This window comes from Corvus hawaiiensis, chromosome 2 (assembly GCF_020740725.1).
Source record: "Corvus hawaiiensis isolate bCorHaw1 chromosome 2, bCorHaw1.pri.cur, whole genome shotgun sequence".
NCBI lineage: Eukaryota > Metazoa > Chordata > Aves > Passeriformes > Corvidae > Corvus > Corvus hawaiiensis.
Window position 1 is genome coordinate 61,393,934 of NC_063214.1, and position 22,806 is coordinate 61,416,739.

Below are 22,806 nucleotides of genomic sequence, written 5' to 3' on the forward strand. Positions count from 1 at the left end.
ACCTCAGCTAATGATGGTTCTCAGTGGACCTCCACATGCTCCTTGTGTGCTTTATTGGAACAGTGTTCTATCTCCCTATTACAAAAGCATGGTCTTTAACATGACCTTGGACAACCTTTAGATCTATCTAATACAGAAGAGGCCTATGAAAGATTTACGCTTTTTTTTCCCAACCCTCCAAACACTACTGATCCTTATGGGTCAAAGCAAAACTCCTTAAACCTGTTCTGTCCAACTTTCTCTAAATTCCATCTAATTCTAAACAATCAAACAGTTCTTACCCATACTTGAAAAAATGTCTAGTATTACAATTTGATGAATTACCAACATTGATCTAATATGGAACACAAGTGGATTCAGAGTTTCTGTTTTACATTTTAAAACATCAGCAAACTATTACAAGCAATCTCTATCTACTAAGATCTGGGCAGAGTAGAAACATGGAATTTTACTGTGAACATGTAAGTTATGAATTATACTGATATGTAAATTGCACAGGAAGACTAAACCCTTAACTTATTAAAATGGCACATCATAACCCTCCTAGCTTGCTATGCTCCACCTTTTAAAATAATATTTCCTTATCTAAATCTCCAGAATAACATCTTAAGGCATAACCATAATACTGACTCCTAAACCCTCACAGCTAGTGGTCAGTTCAGTAAAGTTTTAGTTTCACATATGAAACTGCACCATATTAATAAGCACAACTCAACTAAGGATAACATAGCAAAATTTTGATACACTCAAGTGTTTAACAACAACACCCAAACAAAAAAAAAGCACCCACAAAAACCACAATCAACCAAGCCTCTTCCCACCCAAACACCACCCCGCCCCCCAAACCAATCATCCCCCTCCACTGCACTTGTTCCAGACCATCCTAACACAAAGACTGACCCAGGTAATACTGTAAATACATATAAAACACTGATTATCATACTAAAATAATTATTTTCAAACTTTCAATGACATTTGAAACTTAGGCTTTTAAATACTCAAGATACATCTATTTCATTTCTTGAACACCAAATTTCCCCCATTTAAAAAACTAGGTGTTAGAAGAAATTTTCCAATATAAATAGATATATATTGTACCTGCAAGCAAGCAGTACCCATCTCTTCTGCAAAACATATAAATGTAATCTGTAAAATAAATACATTAATATAGTCAAGTACAGTAAAGATTTGTTTCCTGCAGATACTTAAGAGTTAAAAATTCAGCAGACTTTAACTTAAAGCTTTATTCTACTGCCACAAAAACCATACCTTAGGGTAGCACAGCTAGCTCAAACAGTAGCACACGGTCATACATAAAGAATGGTAATGCTATACTATTTGACTTGAGAAAGGTCAGATCAGACCGAAGAGCATATACAACATTTAAAAACCACTACACAGGAATTATTCTAGTGGCTGGTATATACAGAGCAACACATACAAGCCTCATTACATCTGTTAAAATAAAGACGATTTTGCAAAGATCAGTGCTCATCTGTCCTTGCTTCAGGCTGGGCACATATAAAACAGTTCCAGTCTGAAATCTGTCCGTGCTGGTAAACTGTTATACATTTGGATATACTGAATAAAGCATAGTGCCAACACATTATGCAATTTGCCATGTAAATTGATTAGCCTAAGGCCAAAACACAACGGATTACTTAAGCCACATGTTTGCATACCAGCGCCAAGTAAACAAACCCTAACATAAAAGAATTAAAATATCCAACCTAGCAAAAAAAAAAGTCTTGCCAGGCTCAGGAACCTTGAGCATGCCAGAAATATCAGTTTTACCTCAGGTTCTTGTGCCTGTGGACAAGGGAGATATTTTATCACACACTGTCCCTCTCTTCTGTCTACAGGTGTTCCGTACCATTCAACATGAACAGCCCAAGAAAGTCAGTCACTACTCAAACTTTGTTTCAAACATCAGACTTCCTTAGTTCTCATTTATTATTTCCCTAACAACAAATCAACAGGCCATCTGCATACTGAAAAATAAAAAAAATCCCAAGGCATTTATTTTCAAAACATTCAAAACAAGGGTGTCAGAAAATAAACTTTGCTTCCTTTTTGTAGATAAGGAATAAAGCACACAGACTAAATACTTCTACCAATGTTTGAAATTCAGTTTTACATGGCTTGGGTTCCATTTTTTCAGAGCACTATGCAACATACTGATTTCTAGGGCATAACTCATAAATTTGTAGCAACTACTCCAGTTACTCCAAAGAACATCACTATGTTTATATTGATATATTATTAACTGCTTCAGCTACTTGCTTGTACATACACAGATTCTCTGTAACTAAAGAGCTAGAAAAAAGAAATGGCCGGAATTCTATTTTGAACTGTACTTGTGCTTTGAATATGTTCTTTCGAAGTGTGACCAAAAAAGAAACCCCAAGCTTTATTTTCAACTGAAATCATACTATGAAAAATTCTGACTTGTTTATTTCAGGGGTCTCAGAAAAAGATCTCATGCTTTCAGTAAATACTTTCCTGCTTACATCCACTTATCCTTATGTCATGTATGATAAGATCATAAATGAAACAATGCTCCTCAGTAGCATTCCAAAGAGCTCCAGACAAATTACACCTCTCCAGTACCATATTCACTGTGTTAACTGTGACACAATCCTGTTTGAGCAATGTTACTCTTCAACTCTTAAACCTTCTCTTCAACTCCTACACAATTCATCTGCACAATATCTGCAGGACACTACATTTTATTATCTGTACAATACCTACAATGAACTGAATTCCTCCACAGAAGGGGCAAAATACCAAACAATTTAAACTACCTGGGAAAAAAACTAGGTCTCTTAAAGAACATTTTGAGAGGCTCTAGAATTTGTTGCTGTTTGGGGTTTTTTGGCAGTTTTGCTTTGGTTTTTTAATGGGTGGGGTTTTTTTGTCTTCCTACATTCCCCTTCCTCTTCCTCAAAATAATGATTCCAACCCTTATCTTCTCCCATGGGATAACTCATTGTGCAAGACAGGGCAGTGAGCAGGAGTCATAGCTTCACACAAATGAAGGGCAATATTACACTGTGAGGTCAGCAGACAGCTGTCAAAAAGACCACACCACTACTGAGTCTGTCTATTTTTGCCTCGATGACAAGGCTAATCTGGATCTCTTTATTGTGGTCAAACTCCAGTTTTCACAGAAAAAAAATCACCTTTTAATACCTTGAACATGTTTGAAGTTAGCATTTCAGTTCAAAAGTTGCTGGGGAGTAGGCCAAGGAAATAAAAAGGTCATCAGTAACACAAGCCCTTTCTTTCATCTAAAAATAAGCGCATGAGACACTGTATTCAAAGGCTATCTTAAATCATGGATACAAAGGAAATGGTACAGGCAAACCTAAAGTCTGGTTTTCTCAAGTCTGAGTTTTTTTAACATCATTCTCCATATAAGTATCTTTTCCTGTATTTTCATAAGAAAAAAATACCTGTTCTGTGACAGGATATTGACCCTCTTACATTTCAACCAGAAGCTCTTAATTGCTTGATCTAATAAGGTAACTAAATATAGTCAGCTCTCTTTCTCCACAGAGACCATCACTGCAGGCATATAAAACATGTTCCCAGCTATTTGTCAGGTATTTGCTACAAGACAAAAACACCTTCATAGTTTCTAAAGCATGGTCTGCCTGATCAAATAAAGACAAGGCTTTGCTCACACCTCCACTGCATAGCTCTTCCTTCTTACGTTAATCTGTCACAGCTTTCATCTTTCACAAATTCAGCTTCTTGCCTGCTCCCCAAATGTTTTAGAGTCACAACCTCTGACTGTACCCATTCAGTTACAAAACCTCTGGTGCTATCCAGGCAATCCTAACTCATCTCTGCTGGTCACACAATCTGCCTCTTGCTACTGCTTATGCAATTATCAGTCTCCCCTAACCACTTCCTCAACTGTCATTGCTTCAATTCTCCCTATCTCAGCTCCTCTGCATGGCCTTTTCAGGTAATCCTCTCCTTGTCTAAGCTCCTCGTCAGGCCTGTCAACTACTCATTAGAAGTCTTGTAAAACCCATAATACAACTTACCTGGTACACATTGCTTTTATTTTTTTTCTTTTCCCTTTGGAGATGTTGTTGTTAGCCTTGTAACTCAAACAGTTCTAGTAATTCCTCCTTATAGCTTGACATTTACCTGGATAGTCCCACATTCTGCCAGGTCTACTTCTCTTCTTTCCAGACCCTGTCCAGCTTTCAGCCCATCCATAATCACATAAAACAAGTCTAGATCTGCAATTCTGAGGCTTCAGCTTTTATCTTCAGATCTGAATCAAAGTGTTCTGCTATTTTGTGAGGATACCAATCCCTACAACCTTGATCACAGCAGTGCTCACAAATGCAGTACACCCAAGTCATCTATTTTACACATCTTGGTTTTCTAGTTTCACAAATCCTCCAAAGCAGAGAAATGTCACCTTGAAATGTCACAGCTCTTTTTAAGGCTTCAGTGACTAAATTCAAGAATGACAATAGGGGGCACAGATTTTAAGTCCAGTAACTTGCAGCATTGTTCCTATTTACTATCCTGCAGCTTTCCATACTGTGTCACGAGAAATAGTTTTCTATCATAGCCACAAAATATATGTAAGTGGGAATATTACAGCAAACCTCAATAAAATTATCTTGTTCTTCCTGATTTAAGCATTCTTCTGCTGATACATTGCATAACTCTTTCCTGCTGTGTAGCAGTGACTTCATAGAGTGCAGGATACTTTCACCAAAACTCTGAAAAAAAATTTAAGAAAAAAAAGCATTTTTAGTTTCAGAGACATAGTCCATCCATCTATTCTCTGCTCCCCACAAGTTTTGCTACTCTGATTATTACTTCAAATTACTTTTTACACAAATCACCAGGTTTGAAGTTTAAATTTCCTTCAGGACATGAAGCTGAAGCAGGTACATTTTTTTCAAGCAATACTTTTATTCAAAAATAGTTTGACATTCTGTATTTAAAACAAAAAGAAAAGATGAGAACACACAGACTTGGAAAAAAAGAACAGATGAATCCAAGAAGAAATCCAAACCCCATCCACTCCTTGCATTGTAGCCTGTATAAGGAAAAGCCCTCAGCTTTTCTTTAAATAGGATGAAAAGCAATTTTAGCCAAGAAAAGTAATGGAGGTGGCTTCAAAAGTCAGAGGGGAAGAAAACAAACAAACAAGCAAAAATCCCCAAGAAAATCCACATACACTCTTTCCCATTCTATGAAGTATATAAAACAACTGAAACTTAATCCCATGTAAATATTTCTTGTAATTACACTTATGGTGACATGCAAGCACCCAGGGATGGCTAAAAAAGGCTGAAGAATCCAAGACTTTCTCCCAGTGTAACAAAGCGTAGCAGAACAAAAGAATCACCATTATGAAGGCAAATAAGACTACAGAACAACAAAAACTGGCTCACCCAGCTTGTAAAAAAGACAATATCCTCTCAATTGTTTTAGGAAGTCGGCAATCTTTTCTTTTTTTAATTTAAAATTTTCATCTTCTCTAGCAAATTGTAAGGTTAAGAACACAAATAAGAACATCATACAGTTAAAAATTATTAATCCAGTTAATTATTCTCTATAAGACTGCCCTGTTAAAAATGACATGAGGAATCAGTGTGTCCAACTTATGACAAAGTATTTCAAATTTGCATAGTTTCTCAAACAATAGCAGAAGTGCTAGATAGCCAAATTTAGACAGAAAATGTTTTGCATTTCTGGTACTCCCACAACAAAAACAATCCCTTTATAGTAAAAGGTGATCTTACTTACTACGGTTAAACCTCAAGAAAGATTTTATTTTTTCTCTGTATAAAAAGCAGTATCAAATACTACTATGTTGAAAGCCAAATTATTAGAGCAGGGCCAGTGTCACCGTGGTTGCGCTCATGGCAACACAAAACTAGGAAAGCACTTCTAGAATCAACAGACAAAAGCAAAACAGAACTTCAGGATCTTCGAAATTGCCAAAATACATTTCAGACTGCTAGCCAACAAGGCTCAGACTGCCATACTGACAGCCAAGGTCAAGTGACACTAAAGAAGTCAAAACAGTAACTTTTATAGAAAACTAACAGCTTAACTATTTTAAAAAGTATGTTAGGCAGCTGTTGGGTCATTTGAAATGAATTAATGAAGCATTCACCCAATTTCCACTTTTATCTATTCCCTCACCCCCCCTTGTTTAGTTTCAATTTGCTTCCACAGTTTAGTATGACATCTTTGTACTTTCCAAAATATGCTGTCAGTGCCTTTCTCTGATTCTCTGGATTTTCCAAATTTACAAGTGGATGCAATACCAATTATTGCTCAAAGACTGTTCCCCAGTAATTCCTTCATTCATCTTGTACAAAAGTTAATTTGTGAAGCCAAGCAAACATGTTGAAATGTCTCATTTTCAGCTTCTACAATAATTTAATCAGTCACAACATTCAAAATAGTAATTAGGGAAAGAAAAGAAGTCATATGACATGACCTGCTAATTTTCTGCAAGCCAACAGTGCTCCAGTTTGAGAAGGGATCATTGTTATTCTCTAGTTGGCTTTTCTAAAGCTACAAACTATTACACACACCTTATTTATAAACAAGTACCTTTCCCTAGCTTAACACCTGAAAGGCAGAATTGGTAAGTAAGAACCAGAGCATGGTATGAGGAACTACTGAGGTAAAGGACAATTCAACATTTTGGAGAATTTTAAGTTGAAGTGGGAGAAGAAGAAAGATGAAACAACTGGAAACATCTCCCTAAGGTCTGGAAGGACCAGCATACAAGACTATATGCAGGTCTGGTAGCCCATGGTGGCACTATGCAACTGAAGAGATAAAATATCCATAGTTAAAATGAGGAGGAATGAAATGACATTTGTTTTTCAGATCATATTAATGAATATAAAAAAGGTCTGAATGTGAAAATAATAATAATATGGAAATTAACAGGCACACTACATACACAGAAGAAAAAATCCCATCTATCTGGACTTCTGTGGATCACTTAAATATATGAAGAGCTAACAAAAACAGATAAAGACAATTAACTAAAAGAGTTGGTTTTGGAAATGAAGACTTTGCCTGGATGGAGATAGTATGGGGGGGGTTTTGAGAATAGTTGATATAGGTCAGTAAGCAACTTCTTCAAAATTTATCTTGAGACTGATACCAAGCATCATCATCATTAATAAATTTAATGAGGAAAGAAATATGAGATGAAGACTATTGACAATTTGAAGTAAGCAGGTGTCATCAGCTAAGACAAAGAATAGCAAATCATACAGGAAGAACTTGCTAAGCACGAGTGTTTTAAAAAACAACCACAAGGAACACAAATTTATGTCCTTAAAAACCAATAGCAAGCTTTAAAATTGAATTGCAAATTCACAAGATGGGAAATAAAAGACCTGAGCTGACTTCTTGATCATGGCATAGCAACGAATGAATAGTCAATATGATACTGCACTGAAAATAGCAAACATGCATCCTTTAGTGAAAGAACTGACATCAGAGTCACTCAGAAGGACATCCTGTGTAATTGCACATACAGTATTACCCACATATAAAAAGAAGATTAACTCACAACAAGCACAGAAAGTAGGACTATGAAGGATAATCACTGGAATGAAGAGGCTTTCATACAAAAGCAGACTAAAACCTCAGTTTACAGTTTCCAAAAACCAAGGCGAACAGAGGACAGATCACCAATTGTCAAAAAATAAGAAGGGTGAACATCAGCAAAAGAAATCATTTAAGTAGAAGAATAAGGATATTGAGGAACAAACAGGTACAAATTTGCTGTGAGTAGCTTCTGCCTGAAATTCTTAAGTCTTAGTTATTAGTGCAGTGTGGCTTAAAAAGATAAAACCAGCAGTAGGTTTGGGGGAGGTGTTTTAAACCCCTCATTAACTGAGAGGCTATATTTAGTAACTTCTTCATATTCTTATCCTTAGCAAAATTGTGCTTGTGACAGCAGAGGATTGGACTCAATTTCAGAGAAATCCTCCTATCCAACAGACAATGATGCGAGTTCTCTCACAATCCCGAACTAGGAGATGCAACTACATTAAAAACTAAAATCTAACAAGTTCCCAAGACTATCAGCTCAGTTTAGGTAAGGACAAGGGGCCATCTTCAACAAAAGGATGTAACTTGTTTTTATAAACAGTACAACTACTTCCAATGTACATCGACATATGGGCAAAAGACACCCAAGCAATCTATAAAGCGCTACTTGGTAGGCCTGTAGGACTTGGTACTCCTTCCTCACAGAAATTCAAAAGTCGTGTCTTGCAAGAAACCCTATTTCATTCACAAGCACAGACTTCAAATTTACTAAGTTGTGCCAGGGGAAAACCACAAATATTGTCAGGCTGCTCAGACATGAACAGTGGAAACCCTTGTCACACCTCTAGCTCAGCTGAGCAATTCAAAGATCTGCATTGTCTCTTCATTCCAGCAAACCAGGAAGTCATTATCTAAGGATCCATCACAGTACACTGGAGGACGTATTTGGTCTCATGAAATGTTTTAAAAAACAACGGTTTTCTAATATTTCAAACAACCTGCAAGATGCCACAGTATCTAGAGAAACAAAGTGCAGTGCTGGACAGTCAGTCATGCTTATTCTGCTCTTAAGTCACAAAGCAGCTCTTCTTGATTTCACCAACTGCAAGATTAAAATGGATTGAATATTTTAAGGTAATTTTGTAAAAATAGAAACTCAGGCTTTAAATATGCATGCTGTTACTGTGCACTGACTTTCAAGAGCTACTACTGCAACAATTCCTGTTAGCTGTGATAAAGTATTATGAAAAGGACAGGAATCAGACTGCAATCGTCTGTAAATCAACAGAAAGTGAAACACAATACAATTCTGACCACCCTACTGCCTGGTTCTATGAGAATGAAAGTTCCACCTCATAACCTAAGTAGACTCCTCACAGGTAAACATTCAGAGGAGACAGCCACAGATCAAAACAATGAAGTCTGGCTGTAGAAAAATGCAGAATTCTGCAAGAAGGGTTAAATTCATGTTTCTAGAACCACAGAGTTCAGAATGCTTAATAGCAATTAATGGAGCAGTTCACAGAGGTAATATTTTAAGCAACTATTAGAATCAATGAGGAATCACTGGTCACTGTCATTATTAGAAAGTTGTTTCTGTAAGGTCTAAAAACCTGGTGGGGCGGGGGGGTGTTTGTTTTGTTTAGTAAATTGAAACAGAAAAACAAATAAAGGGCAGATTTTAAAAGTCCTTTAAAAGTAAGTTTATGTTCATGTTAAGGATGCAAAATTACTTGACTGCAGTGGAAGATCTCTATCTGAGCTGGAAAGTAAAAATACAAGGTTTTATACCATGTGTCTTAAAGTGAAGAATTATCATCCATAATTACAAACTGCTTAATATATGGCAGGTAACACTCCATGTTAGGACCTGGAACAACTGACTGCCTGCCTGGCTGTCTCATAACACTTTCCTCTGCCTTCAAACATGACATGTACCATAGACACTGTTTCCTTAAAACAACAAAATCTGCTTATGAAACAAAATAATGCAATTTTCACATGATAAGATGCTTCCTTGATCAGTTTCTCCTCTTACTGTTGCAGCAACTTGCAAATAAGGAAGTTATTAATAATCAAGAAAGACCTAGAAAATTACTCATCTGTGTTCAACTACCTAGAGAAACATGGTTAGATATATAAATTTGTTCCTTCAGGATAAACTGCAACTTTAATTTCATTAAGTGCTTATAGAAGTTGCAAGAAAATTTTAGGAACAGTATTTATGTTCTCCAAGTTAAATTCACAAAATTTAAAAGGACACATAAACTTAATTTAATATTAGAAATCCCCACTAATATCCTTCATAAGTGGTAGACATATTTTCTTTTTCACAAAGGCACTTCCTAAATGTTCATGTAAACACAACGGTAAACCAGACAAGACATCAAGATCTAAAAATAAAGATATTACAAGTAAGCCCTTACACAGGCTTCACAGAATTCAATGAAGGCTATATCATCATATATTCATTTATTACATAAAACAAACTCAAAAAATCTGCTCTAAAATAAAAGATATACTCCAATAAACAAGGCAAATTCTAGGAAATTCATACATCACGATTTTATCACATCACCCTGAAAGACAAAAGCGTGCACCCTTTCCTTAAATTATGCTGCCTCCCAGTTCAATTACACTAAATATGCCGAAGTGTAAAGCAAAAGCAATTTCTTTGCCTCCTTGAAATGGCAGACAGCCAACATTAAAACTTAGTAAAAAAAATCCCCACACTCAAAAAACCTAAATAAACCAGTTTACTTGGTTCATTACTAGATCGAAAAGCTCTGAAATACTTTTTTTTTTATTTAAATGCAGATAATTACCTTTTCAACAGATATTCTGGACTTCATGCGATTGCCCTGAGCCCTGGCATACATATCCATGATCTTACCAATCTTGGTATTCGATGAAAGACGTCAGTTCAAAAATACCTACAAAAAACATTTACATTTGATTATTTTATGTTTATCCATTTAGTTTGCATCCACCCTGAAAATGCAAGTAGACAAAACAAGAACCAATAAAAACAATTAAAAAGCAGTTTAAAACCGGGAAATATTAAACAGCACACCATCCATACTGACAGCTGTCTTTAAAAAAGTACTGCCTTAATGACCTTCAGAACCAGGCATGAAATGCAGAACACAGACACCTTGCAGTAAGTTTCATCATTTTAGTTTAACTAGAATTTCAAGGCTGCATTGGGGGTGGGGAGGAACATTACATTAAATATTGTTTCACTATCACTTACACTCCAGAAAGTTTTTCAGCAGGCTCCTGTACTGTAAAATGCACTGCAACCACCCTTTAACTATCTTGGGAGGCAAATGTACAACTCACCCACACAACCAACTGGCCTGGTCATGCCTGTCACCCTGAGGTACTACAGGCTAACATGGATCCTCACTCTTGTCCTCTGGTTCTGCTCTGGGCAGCCCAGTCTCTGCTGGCAAAACACAGCAAGACCACATGCATTTACCAGCACTTGCAACCAAGTAGGTCACAAGAGTTTCTGCTCGAGTCAGCTGCTCTTATTTATCCTAAGCCTAATTCTAACGACAACAAGATAAAAAAACAGCTATAAGGGTATATTTTTCAAGTTTCCCTCTTTAACCAGCAGCAATGGATCCAGTTTGTTTCATTCTTGTCTGCATCCTCCCAAACAGGCAATAAATATAGAGTGCTAATAAAGACAGAAAGTATGTGGTGGGCTTTTAAGTTCTATAGAAGTTTTAATACTTCATCTTTTCCCATGGTCACACCATTTAATCAGGAAAAAGAGCTCCTAGACTATACGAAATAAACCGGGCAAGGAGCAAGTGCATGTAAAAATTACTGCAAAGATAAAGAAAATAAACACCACGACATCAGAGTATGGGTCTTTTCCACAAAACTGACCAGACTGGTCTTGTCGATCTCATCTCAAGCACATATTTAACCTTTATATGGGAAACAAATATTTTTATGGGTTTGGTATTCAGTATAAGTAATTTAAATAAGAAGATTAGTAGTGTCATCAAGTAACTGTATTTTTCATCTTCCTCCACCCCAGCACCTCTAAAAGTAAAACCTTTTCAAGAATACAATAGCAAGAGATTATTATTAGGTACATCTATTCACATTTCAGTTTGACTTCTGCTTTCCTTCACAAAGATGAACTTGCTAGAATCTTAGAGAAGTTGTTACACTTGGGCAAATAAACTGCAACATTTTCATCTCTAGAGCACAGTTTCTCTCAACTGGATGTCTGAAGTTCGGAAAATTAAGACAATTACATGAAGTAGCCAGGCGTATGTTCCACAGGTTATATATATTATATATAAATATAATAAATACAAATAAAAATTCATTTCACAGTAAACTATGGCTAGAAGATTAAACACAACAATGCTTCTGCACTACGTTTAAAAGAAAAAAAATCCACAAAACAGTATCAGGCAACAAAATGAAATCCACTTCACTTGTCCCTGCTGCTCTATCTTAAATGGCTAATCCACTAAAAATACAAACCGTACTGGGGAAATACTCTTAGACACTCCTTGTCCTAAGAAAAGCCATCTATAGGAAAAGTTGGGTTTTCACACATGATCAGGTACTTCAGCTCTACATTTTTGGACGGATCCCTCCTTGCAGCAATTTTAACAAAGCCCAACACACCACACTATGGAGATGACCTTTTAACCCTGTTGGGCGCTGCAGTGTTTACTCAGGTACAATAGGTCACAGTTTTACCATAAACTGCCTTCAGGTTAAGTATTTTCCTATGTCATCTGCTACTAAACGCTGGAGACCTGAACATCAACCTGCAGGATCCCCTACCTATGAAACCAACAGACTTGTAAATCACAGTATGAAGACTCTGAAAGACACTGCACAGAAACCATGCAGGTTTATCAACATAACACCATAACCATTTTGTTTTGTCTGCATCCTGTCCTTCAGCACTTGAATTATAGAGGTCCTAATATATACCTTCGTTATACTACCTACAGCATCTCTGCTCTCCATCATGCATTTCAGAGAAATCTGAAGGGTCCCACTTGTCCAACAATGCAGCAAAACCTGAAGGTTTTCTTTTTAATATATAAAATTATTATCCGTTTTCAATACAACAATGGTCCAATCATCTGAGAAGTACACAAACATTAAAACTAACTGAAAAGGAAGTGAAAGCACTGACAACAAAACAGCCTGGAAGTACCTCATTTGTATAAATAAAACGTACTGTTTAAAATTGCTTTTACTTCTGGATATTGAATTTGACTACTAAATCTAATTTCCTCCTATTGTTAACTCAAAAAAGGGAAAAAATGGCAGAAGTATCAGATGTAAGAGGAACAGGACTTTCCTGTCTTGAACAACTATCATCAGACACCCAAAAAAAGGAAAAAATTGATCACGCAACTAATTAATGAACACCCACACCATCTTTACCTTTTTAGCAAGTTGGATCACCTTAAATGCACACAGCATGAACAACACACAGGAGGAGTTGGAAGCCTCTGTGCTGCTAGAAAGCTACAACTTAGTTGCCATTACTAAAACTTGGAGGGAAAAATCCCACAGTTGGAGTGTGACAGTGGACGGCTACAGGCTGTTAAGAAACGACAGACTGGGAAGGAGTGGCAGAATGTTGCCCTCTACAACAAGATATGGATAGATTGTGAAGAGCTGTCTCTGAAGAACAGCCATCAACAGGCTGAAAGCACCGTGGCAAAAAGAACAAAACAAGGTATCAAGAGAACCTTGTGGTTGATCCAGGGAAGCCTACTGAGGAAGCTTTCTTGCTCCAGCTACAGGAAGCATCACACTCACAGGCTCTTGTCCTGCTGGGGGACTTCAACCAACCCAAAATGTATTCAAAAAGTAGCACAGCAAGCTATTTCAGAAGAAGACTCCTGGAATGCATAGAGGATAGCTTAAGACATAGACAATCCTGACCAGAGCGGATGCAACACTGGATCTGCTGATCACCAACCTAAGTGAGCTAATCACTGACGACAGGACTGGTGAAAGCCTGGGCCATAGGAGTCATGCATTCATGGTGTTTGCAGCCCTGAGGGACACGGAACAGGCAAAAAATAAGTTCTGGATCCTCAACTTTGGAATAGCATACTTCTAGCTGTTTAAGGAGCTAAATCCATAGGACCCCTTGGGAAACTGCCCTCAGAGACATGGGAGCAGGACAGAGCTGGCAGATCTTTAAGGATGCTTTCCATAAAGCATAAGAGCTACCAATCCCTGGGTGTAAGAAATGAGGAAAGGAAGGCACAGGACAGGCATTGCTGAGTTGAGACCAAACTAAGACCAGCTGAGGTCAAACTAAAGGGCAAGTAGGAGATGAACAGGCAGCAGAAGCAGGGACAGATATTCTGGGAGGACACTGCCCAGTTTTGCAGGGATGAGGTCAGAAGGCCAAGGTGAAGATGAAGCTGAACTTGGCAAGGGATGCAAAGAATAAGATGGGCTTCTACAGGTATGTCAGAGAGAAATGGAAGGTCAAAGAAAATGCACTCCCACTGACAAACACAATTGGCAAACCAGTAACAAAAGATGAGACGGCTGAGATACTCAACAACTTTTTTGCCTCAGTCTTCACTGGCAACCTTTCTTCCCACACCTCTCCAGTGGATGGACTGGGGGAGCAAAGAGAAGATCAGGTCTGCAACCACCTGAGGAATCTGAATGTACATAAGTCTAAAGGACCTGTTGAGACACATCCCAGAGTCCTGAAATAACTGGCTGATGTAGTTATCAAGTCACTCCATCATATCTGAAAAGTCATGGCAATCAGGTGACTGGAAAACGGGAAACGTTTTATCCACCTTAACAAAGAGTAGAAAGGCTGAACTACTGACCAGTCGGTCTAACCTCTGTGCCTGAGAAGATCACGGCACAGACGCTCCTAGAAGCTGTGCTAAGACACATAGAAACAGGGAGGTCATTCAGGACAGCCAGCACAGTGTCACCAAGGGCAAGTCCTGCCTAACCAGCCCAGTGGCCTTCTGTGATGGGGTGACTACATCAGTGGACAAGGAAAGAGCTACAGATGTCATCTATCTGAACATCCGCAAGGCTTTCGACACAACCCCCTAAAACATCCTTCTCTCCAAATTGGAGAGATATGGATTTGATGGGTGGAATGTTCAGTGGATAAGCAGCTGGCTGGATGGACCCATCCAGAAGAGAGCAGGCAACAGCTCAATGTCCAGATGAACACTGGTGACAAGTGGTGTCCCTCAGCAGTTCACAGTGGGACCAGTGTTACCTAGTATCTTCATTAATGACATAGACCAAGTTAATCGAGTGCACCCTCAGCAAACTTGCAGACAACACCAAGGTGAGTGATGTTGATGCCTTGAGAGGCCACCTAAAAACATAGACGGAGTAAGGGAATAAAGGTAGGTATTTATTCGAAGGGCCTTCAAAGGTACACCCTTGGGAGCCAGAGGCTATTGCCAAGATGGACCCCAATGTGGACGACAGGTCACGAGTTCTTCACACTTTTATAGGTTCTGTTCATTTGCATATCAGGGTTAATTCTCCAATTAAAGCTTCAGTTAATGATGTAGCTTCCCCAAGCTTGCCCCTCCCTTTAGAGGCTTTTGGTTTATACTTTTTGGGCCTAGGACAGTCTGAGTGTCCTTGGAGAGCAGGCCTGGAGAGGCTTTGTTATGTCTACCTAGCATGAGAGAGCAGAAGTTAACAGGCTACAAGAAATTCTAGAGTTACACACTAGGCAGAACAGGATTTGAAAAATATGAAAGTTAAAACCCAAGGCATCAGTGTGGTTGATGTGCCTAAGGGATGGGATACTTTCCAGAAGGACCTGGAAAGTCATATGAAGCTCATGAGAGCTTCATATTAAGCTCATGAGGTTCAACAAGACCATATGCAAGATCCTGCATCTGGGTTGGGAAAATTCCCACTATCAATACAAGCTGTAGGATGAACTGATTAAGAGCAGCCCTGAGAAGACTGACTTGGGGGTGGTGGTGGACAAGAAAGTGGACATGACCCAGCAATGTGCGACTGCAACCCAAAAAGCCAACCATGTCCTAGGCTGCATCAAAAGCAGCATAGCCAGCAGGGTGATTCTCTGCTCTGGTGAGAGCCCACCTGCAGTGCGGCATCCAGCTCTGGGGTCCTCCACACAGGAAAGACATGGACCTGCTGGAGCGGGTCCAAAGGAGGGTCACAAAAATGATCAGAGGGATGGGGCATCTCTGCTATGAAGACAGCCTGGGAGAGTGGGAGTTGTTCAGCCTGGAGAAGGCTCTGGGAAGACCCTACAGAAGCCTTTCAATATTTAAATGGGGCTTATAAGAATGACAGGGACAAACTTTTTAGCAGCACCTGTTGTATTAGAATAAGGGGGAATGGCTTTAAACTAGAAGAGGGTAGGTTTAGATTAGATATAAAAAATCTTCTACAATGAGGGTGGTGAGGCACTGACACAGGCTGTCCAGAGGTTGTAGGTGCCCCATCCCTGGAAACATTCAAGGTCAGGCTGGATAGAGCTCTGAGAAACCTGATCTAGTTGTAGATGTCCTTGCTCACTGCAGGGTAGTTGGACTAGATGGCCTTTAAAGGTCCCTTCTAGCCCACCCAAAGCATTCTATGAATTTATAAACCCATTTTTCCAGCGATTTGCTGAGGAACACTCTTCTCATCAGAGCATGTAATAAGCATTTAGCTAGCTTTTCCATATACATGTATCCTTGTTTGAATATATGTAAGGAGCAAAATCAAATAATCAACTTAAGGGAATCCAGTAGGAAATTTGCCATGGATTTAATCTCTTTGTGTAAATCTATCCCATGCCTAAATTCACTCTAAGTCAGTCTATATTGACAAACCTTAGCTGGCAGAAAAGAAGAAATTTTATTTTTTTTTCTGTAAATGTGGTGAGTAAATCTCTTCAATTGTTACAGGGGCGTATGTGGACATCTGCACACCTATGTTAAACACATATAGGTTATGAGAAATTTGAACTATACAGGCACTGAATTTAAAATATATGTAGTATGTTCTTATTAAAATTAAACTTCAAATAAAAGATTCTAGGCCACGACAATAGTATATCTATATTATGTTTTAAAAAGGAAGTCTTTTAGTAGTACTAGAGCAAAAATAGACATCTTTCTTTTAAAGAAAAAGTACGGGTTTTTTGTCTTCAACACACTGACCTGAAGCAGCCCAGAGAACTGTGATGATGATTTGCAAAAGCCAGGCTTAATCAAACACTGAGCTTTGAATGATTCATTCCAAATATTAAATTTAAAAACAACACTTTTTAGAATCATAAAATCATCAAGGTTGGAAGAGGCCTACAAGATTATCTAGTTCAACCATCCATTTTCTCTGGTCCACTCACTGCAGGCATGGCAGAAGAGACTGGCCCTCACCACTACACCTTCCTTTCAGGTGGTTATAGAGAGCAATGAGGTCTCCCCTGAGCCTCCTCTTCTCCAGGCTAAACACCCTCAGCTACTCCTCATAAGATGTATTCTACACCTTCCTGGAGCCTTGTTGCCCTTTTTTAGACATGCTCCAGTGTCTCAATGTCCTTTTGGAAGTGACAACTCTGACACAATCATGTAACTGTGTAGGTTTCATGTACAGAAGTGAGAGGCTCAGAACTGGACACAGGATTTGAGGTGTGGCCTCACCAGTGCCGAGTACAGGGGACAGTCACTGGCCTGGTCCTGCTGGCCACACTATTGCTGATACAGGCCAGGCTGCCATTGGCCTTCTTGGCCACCTGGGCACAGCTGGCTCATGTTCAGCCACCGTCAACCAGAACCCTCAAGTACCTTTCTACTGAACAGCTTTACAGCCAGTCTTCCCCCAGCCTGTAGCGCTGCAGCGGTTGTTGTGACTCAAGTGCAAGACCTGGCACTTGGCTTTGTTGAACCTCATACCACTGGTCTCAGCCCACTGATCCAGCCTGTCCAGGTCTCCACGTGCCCTCCTACTCTCAATCAGATCAACACTCCCATCCAGTTCGGTGCTGTCTGCAAATTTACTGAGGGTGCACTCAATCCCCATGTCCAGATCATCAATAAAGATGTTAAACAGGACTTGTCCCAGAACTGACCCCTGGGGACACCACTAGTGACTGGCCTCCAGCATGGTTTACCTCCATTCACCACCACTCTCTGGGCCCAGCCATCAAGCTTGTTTTTAATCCACTGAAGAGTACTCCCATTCAAGCCGTGAGCAGCCAGTTTTTCTAGGAGGATGCTGTGGGAGATGGTGTCAAACGCTTTACTGAAGTCAAGACAGACATCATCCACAGGCTTTCCCTCATCTACTAAGCGGGTCACTTTGTCATAGAAGGATATCAGGTTGGTCAAGCAGAACCTTCCTTTCATAAATCCATATTGGTTGGGCCTGATTCCCTGGTTGTCCTGCATGTGTATTTATAACCTTACCAAACAATTGCTATTGAAAACCAAATTAAGCAAGTCTATGCTGACAATCAGGCGGAATAGTCTAACAGATCCTTCTCTATTTCTCATTTCTAATGATTTATCAGTTTCAGTGATCAGGTTGCCAGTCTTCAAAAAGTCCAGTTATGAAATACAAGTTGTCTTAACTATAGCCAGACCCACACTAAGAAGAGAGCAAAATACATCATTTATGGTGAGCATTAATGACAGGCTGGGTCCTCTTTTAATTGTTTGGTTTTAATTCTCTTACATAGTATTTTTGTCACATAGAAGCAGCAATTTCAAAAGAATCCTTCGTTTTCTTTTCCTAGATCATCACTAGAAAGTCATCACTCACAGCTTCCCCCCAGTCCTGGGTCTGGATTCTCAAACACTTCCCGGGAAAAAAATGTTATGTACTAGGGATATCCATTAGCCTAGATTTTGTGGCTTATGCAATAAACTTTAAGTTTCTGTACTTCATTCTGTTGTGTACATAACAGTACTACACCAAGTAAGGTGGGAATATTATTTTCTAATAAAAGTAAGTGACTATGCTGCAGCATTTTCTCAAGCAAACTTATTCCCACCTAGAGAAAATTTCACCAGAGAATACCTTGTTTAGTTCTCAAGGATTAATTAAATATTGGTGGTATCTATCACCAAAGTCTAACTGTACGAATCTGAAATAATCTTACAAACACGAAGCAACGTAAGACTCTTCCCAAGCGTAAAATGGATAAATTTCGAGCATTGTTACCATTTATTTCAGTATCACTGATCTTTTCCAGATACAATGTAAATGGGATTTTTTCCTCCCTATCTCACTCCAGCAGTACACCACTAAATACAGTTCGGATCTACAGCTCACCCTTTCTTTTTCCTTTTGCATATTGGATTTCTTTTTTGAAAACCAGAGAAAAGTACTTCAGTTGTTATAAGAAAGCCAAAGAAAGCCCCTCAAAAGAGCCAAGAAAGCAAAGGAGGAACGCTCCTTGTTCCTCCTCCCTTGAGGGAGAAAAGGAACTGGGAGGAGGACGTGCGGCGGGAGGGAGGGAGGGCGAGGAGACACTTTTACAGCGAAATGCTGAGAATAGGCTGAACTTACTTAACCCGTGCGCATCGACCACAACCCAAACAACGTAGGAAGGAACGCGAACTCACGGAGCCTCCGTGCACCGACCACGACAGCACCAGCACCGGTCAGTCAGTCCCCAACCGAGACTGCAGACGGACAGCCCTGGCCCACGGGGGCACCGGGGGGACCTGCGATCGCGAACCCCGCACGCCCCGCGGCTCCCGGGCCCGAAGCGCTGCGCTCCCCCCTCCCCACCTCGTGTCACCCCCGCGCTGAGCTGCAGCGCGGCCCCGGCCTCGCCCCCGCCCCCCCCAGGTGACCGGTGGGGCCCGCGGGAGCTGCGCTGCCCCAGGGGAACCTTCCCTGGGAAGGGCGGCGGAGGATGCGCTGCCCCGCGCCCTCCCGGGAGCCCCCGGGCCACCTGTGGCAGCGAGCCCCAGCTGACAGGCCGGCGGCGGCGCCCCGCCCTGCGCCCGAGCTCCCCGGCAGGGCGGCCCGTGGGGGAGCGGGCGGAGGGGGTGGGAAGAAGAGCGAGCTATCGGTACCTGTGGCTGCGACCGCCGCCGCCGCCGCCTCCTCAGCGCCCGCCGCCCGCGGCCATGGCCCCGCAGCGGCGCGGCCCCGGAGCGCCCGACCGGACCCGCCGCCCCCGCCCCAGCGGGCCCCGCCCCCTCCGGCCCCGCCCCGCCCCGCCCCCGGCGCGCGCCCCCGCTCTCGCGACGCTTCCCGCCCTGCCCCGCCCCCGCAGCGGCCGCCGCCGCGCGCTCCCATTGGCGGGAAAGCGGCGGCCGCCCCGGAAGCAGCCACGGCAGCAGGGCGCGCGTAGGGTGGTGCGCGCTTCGCGCGCTTCGCTCGCCCCCGGCCCCGGCCCCGGCCCCGGCCCCGGCCCCGGCCCCGGCCCCGGCCCCGGCCCCGGCCCCTCCCCGCCGGGAGTGCCTTTGGGAAGTCCCCGGGAGCCGTGTGCCCGACAAGGGGGCTGGGCTGCTCGTGCCTGCTCCGTCGGGCTTGGGGGCTGCCGCTCGCTTGCTCGGGGTCGCCTCTCGTGGCCGACCGGCGGCCTCAGCACGGGACGTGGGTTGGAGGCTGCAGCCTGGTTTTAGTCAGACGAGGCGCAGACAAGACTGTAAGACCTTGCCTGAGAATCCCGTGCCCTCCCTCCCTTCACACTTAAATTCAGTGCTGCCGGGTTCCTCAGGACATCAGGTGTGCTTTTAGCCCAGCAGATACGCAGCTGATTTTCACCTCCTCATGAGCTGTTCTGATGTGTGTGCAAGTGTAGGTGCTGTTGGGGCCTGGGATTTCTTTTCGTTCGGATGGAAGAGGCAATGTCGCTTCCCAGCATAACTCCGCTCCACTAGCAGCTCGTCCAGGCACTAACCTGGCAGCAGGGACACAGCGAGGAGGTGTGTTGAACAACACACAATGGATCGTCTGAGCAGTATGGGCTGACAGCTCTGTCCCCCCACAAAGGAAAGACTCCGGGAATCGGCACAGGTGTTCCTGAGACCCGGCATGTGAGGGGGAAGCTCGGGGAGGAACGACAGAACCGGAGTTCCACAGGCGGAGATGGGGCAGCATGTGCCTGCAGCAGCTTCTGCAACACAGAAAAGAAAGAGCCCCCAAAGCTACATTCAGACAAAATCCCCAACTTCGTATACTAGGGAAGGGGTTAGGGAAGAAAAAAAATAAGAAAAATTCTACCCTTGCAGCTTTTTCAGTCCTGGGTGGTTTCAAACGCTAGCCTGCCCCATTTTACTGAGAGAAAGAGGGAAACTACCCTGACCCCCTCATAAATTGCACTTTTCTTCCCGGTACCACCTACAACCTATAAAAAGTACATGAGATTTTTTTTGCTGCTGGATCTCCTTTACTTTTCTAGATAATTCCTGCTTCTTCCTGCCTTCTCTTTTTACTTAAACTGTAGCTTTTATTTCTGTTTAGTCTTTAATGAAGGGCTGTTTCTGGGTTCTACAATCATTTTAGACACTTCAGAAGTCAGGGGGTGCATGTTCATTTTTGTGAATAGGTGGGTGAACTACATTTTCGTTCACCATAAAAACTACTAAGCTGTGCAACAAAGCCATGCAAAGACTACACAGATAAAAGAAACAGAAGATTGGTTCTAAACTGTGTCACAGTGTGTGGCATAAGTGGGACAAATAGAATGTTTCTCTGCTTCCCATAGGGACTGCAGGTCTCTGTGGGAGGGAGAGAAAGTAAATGAATAATAGCATCAAATTTAACTCAAGCTAGTTGTCATTTCAGTGCCCATTGAGACCAGCCTGATTTGGAAATACACTGTCGATTGAGTAAAGACATTTTAACAGTTTGCTCATCTCCAGTCTAAGAACAAAATACCTCCTTTTGACCAACTGCATCATTAAATACACTTCTCAGTTTTCATGAAAGCTAAAAATTCTGTAAGAGGGTTTTGTTGTTTTTAATGTATCATTGGTTTTTATGTATCAACAGTAAGTAAAAAATTTCCAAAACAAAACAGCTATGGAAGCAATGTAACCATGAGAAAACATGCTTTAAAAATAAATTCAAGCCTTTTATTCTCTTTGTTTTTGAATTCCCCTTAGACTGTTCAGAATAATGAGTTCCTATGGCTCCCTGCCAAAACCTTGAGAAAAATCAAGGTTTACCCTCATCAGGAAACTATGAAACACAACCCATGGCATGCCATTGTTTGTCACAAAAAAATGTTCTTTTTTATATAATAATAAAAATGGGGATAGCTTTGAAATAGTGATTTTTAGTTTGTTTTTTTTTTTTTTAACAATTGATTTAAATACTGCCTATGTAAAAGCACAGGAAACTTGTCTGGTCAGCCAACACTTCTTAACATTTATATTAATTATGAAGAAATACAGTGTTAGTTTCTGAGCTCTGGTATTTTCTGTCCCATTAATTTTTACCTTTTTCAGTGCACAGTCTGGCCAGTCAGAGCCCATCCTACTGACCCCAGCAAGGGAGGAGGCCAAACTCAGGACAGCCCCAGCCCTGGGGCATCAGCACCAGTGGGGACAGGGAGGGGTCTAGGCCAGGCTGGAACATCAGTCCATGTGTGGGGGCCAGGATCAGGCCCCATGAAGGGAACCAGCATCAGGCAGAGTGCACCATGCACCTCTGATGTCTTCTGCCTGCTCATTTGGTATGAAAAATAGGTATCTTTAGAATCTTTTTGTCTAAACTACTGTCATATCCCTGGTACTATCCTGACTCACTGTCTGCACCTGTCTATTAAGCTTGGTATTTCAGGATTACTGGCTTGGAACAACTTGTTCAAAGACTTCTCAGACTGAGTTATATGTCATCTCTCTCAGGTACTGAATGCCAGTTCTATGAAAGGTGTTGAAGATCTATGAAGGGTGTTGAATAAATGGTCTGTGGCTTTATGTGACTTTTATTTTACCCATTTTCTTACTAGTCACTTACTTGCGTTTTTCCCCCTCTGTGCATGAAGCCTACACAGTTGCATGACTGCGTCAGTGTTGTTCTGTTGGGGTTTTTTTGAGGATACTACCTCTGGAAAATGTCTCTCTATAACTAAAGCTTTATTAAGTTCAGGCAAGACCTGGAATTACATCCTGTGAGCTACACTTATAATAATGAGGATAGCCTTCTCAAGGGTAGATGGGTAATTTACAGTCCATGTATTCCTACCTTTAACAGGAGGCATAGCATATTCTTCCTGTCTTAAAACCTGTGTAAGCCTTT

General features: G+C 41.2%; 1 protein-coding gene and 1 long non-coding RNA gene across 3 annotated transcripts in view; one reads left to right on the forward strand and one right to left on the reverse strand.

Annotated features, from left to right (window-relative positions):
- The window catches only part of AKAP11 (A-kinase anchoring protein 11), a 44,902-nt gene extending 25,232 nt beyond the window's left edge, over nucleotides 1-19,670 (reverse strand). For both annotated transcript variants that reach the window (XM_048295373.1, XM_048295372.1), the window contains exons 1-4: nucleotides 19,629-19,670; nucleotides 10,395-10,502; nucleotides 4,635-4,751; nucleotides 1,099-1,146 (exon numbers count right to left, since the gene is read on the reverse strand). In XM_048295373.1, the coding sequence (XP_048151330.1) occupies nucleotides 1,099-1,146; nucleotides 4,635-4,751; nucleotides 10,395-10,454 (225 nt within the window). In that variant the 5' untranslated portion in view covers nucleotides 10,455-10,502; nucleotides 19,629-19,670. The remainder of the gene's footprint in view (nucleotides 1-1,098; nucleotides 1,147-4,634; nucleotides 4,752-10,394; nucleotides 10,503-19,628) is intronic.
- On the forward strand, nucleotides 19,124-22,484 carry LOC125321933. The gene is made up of 2 exons (XR_007201772.1): nucleotides 19,124-19,207; nucleotides 20,363-22,484. It is a non-coding gene; the product is annotated as an uncharacterized LOC125321933 (long non-coding RNA).
- Nucleotides 22,485-22,806: the final 322 nt, after the last annotated feature.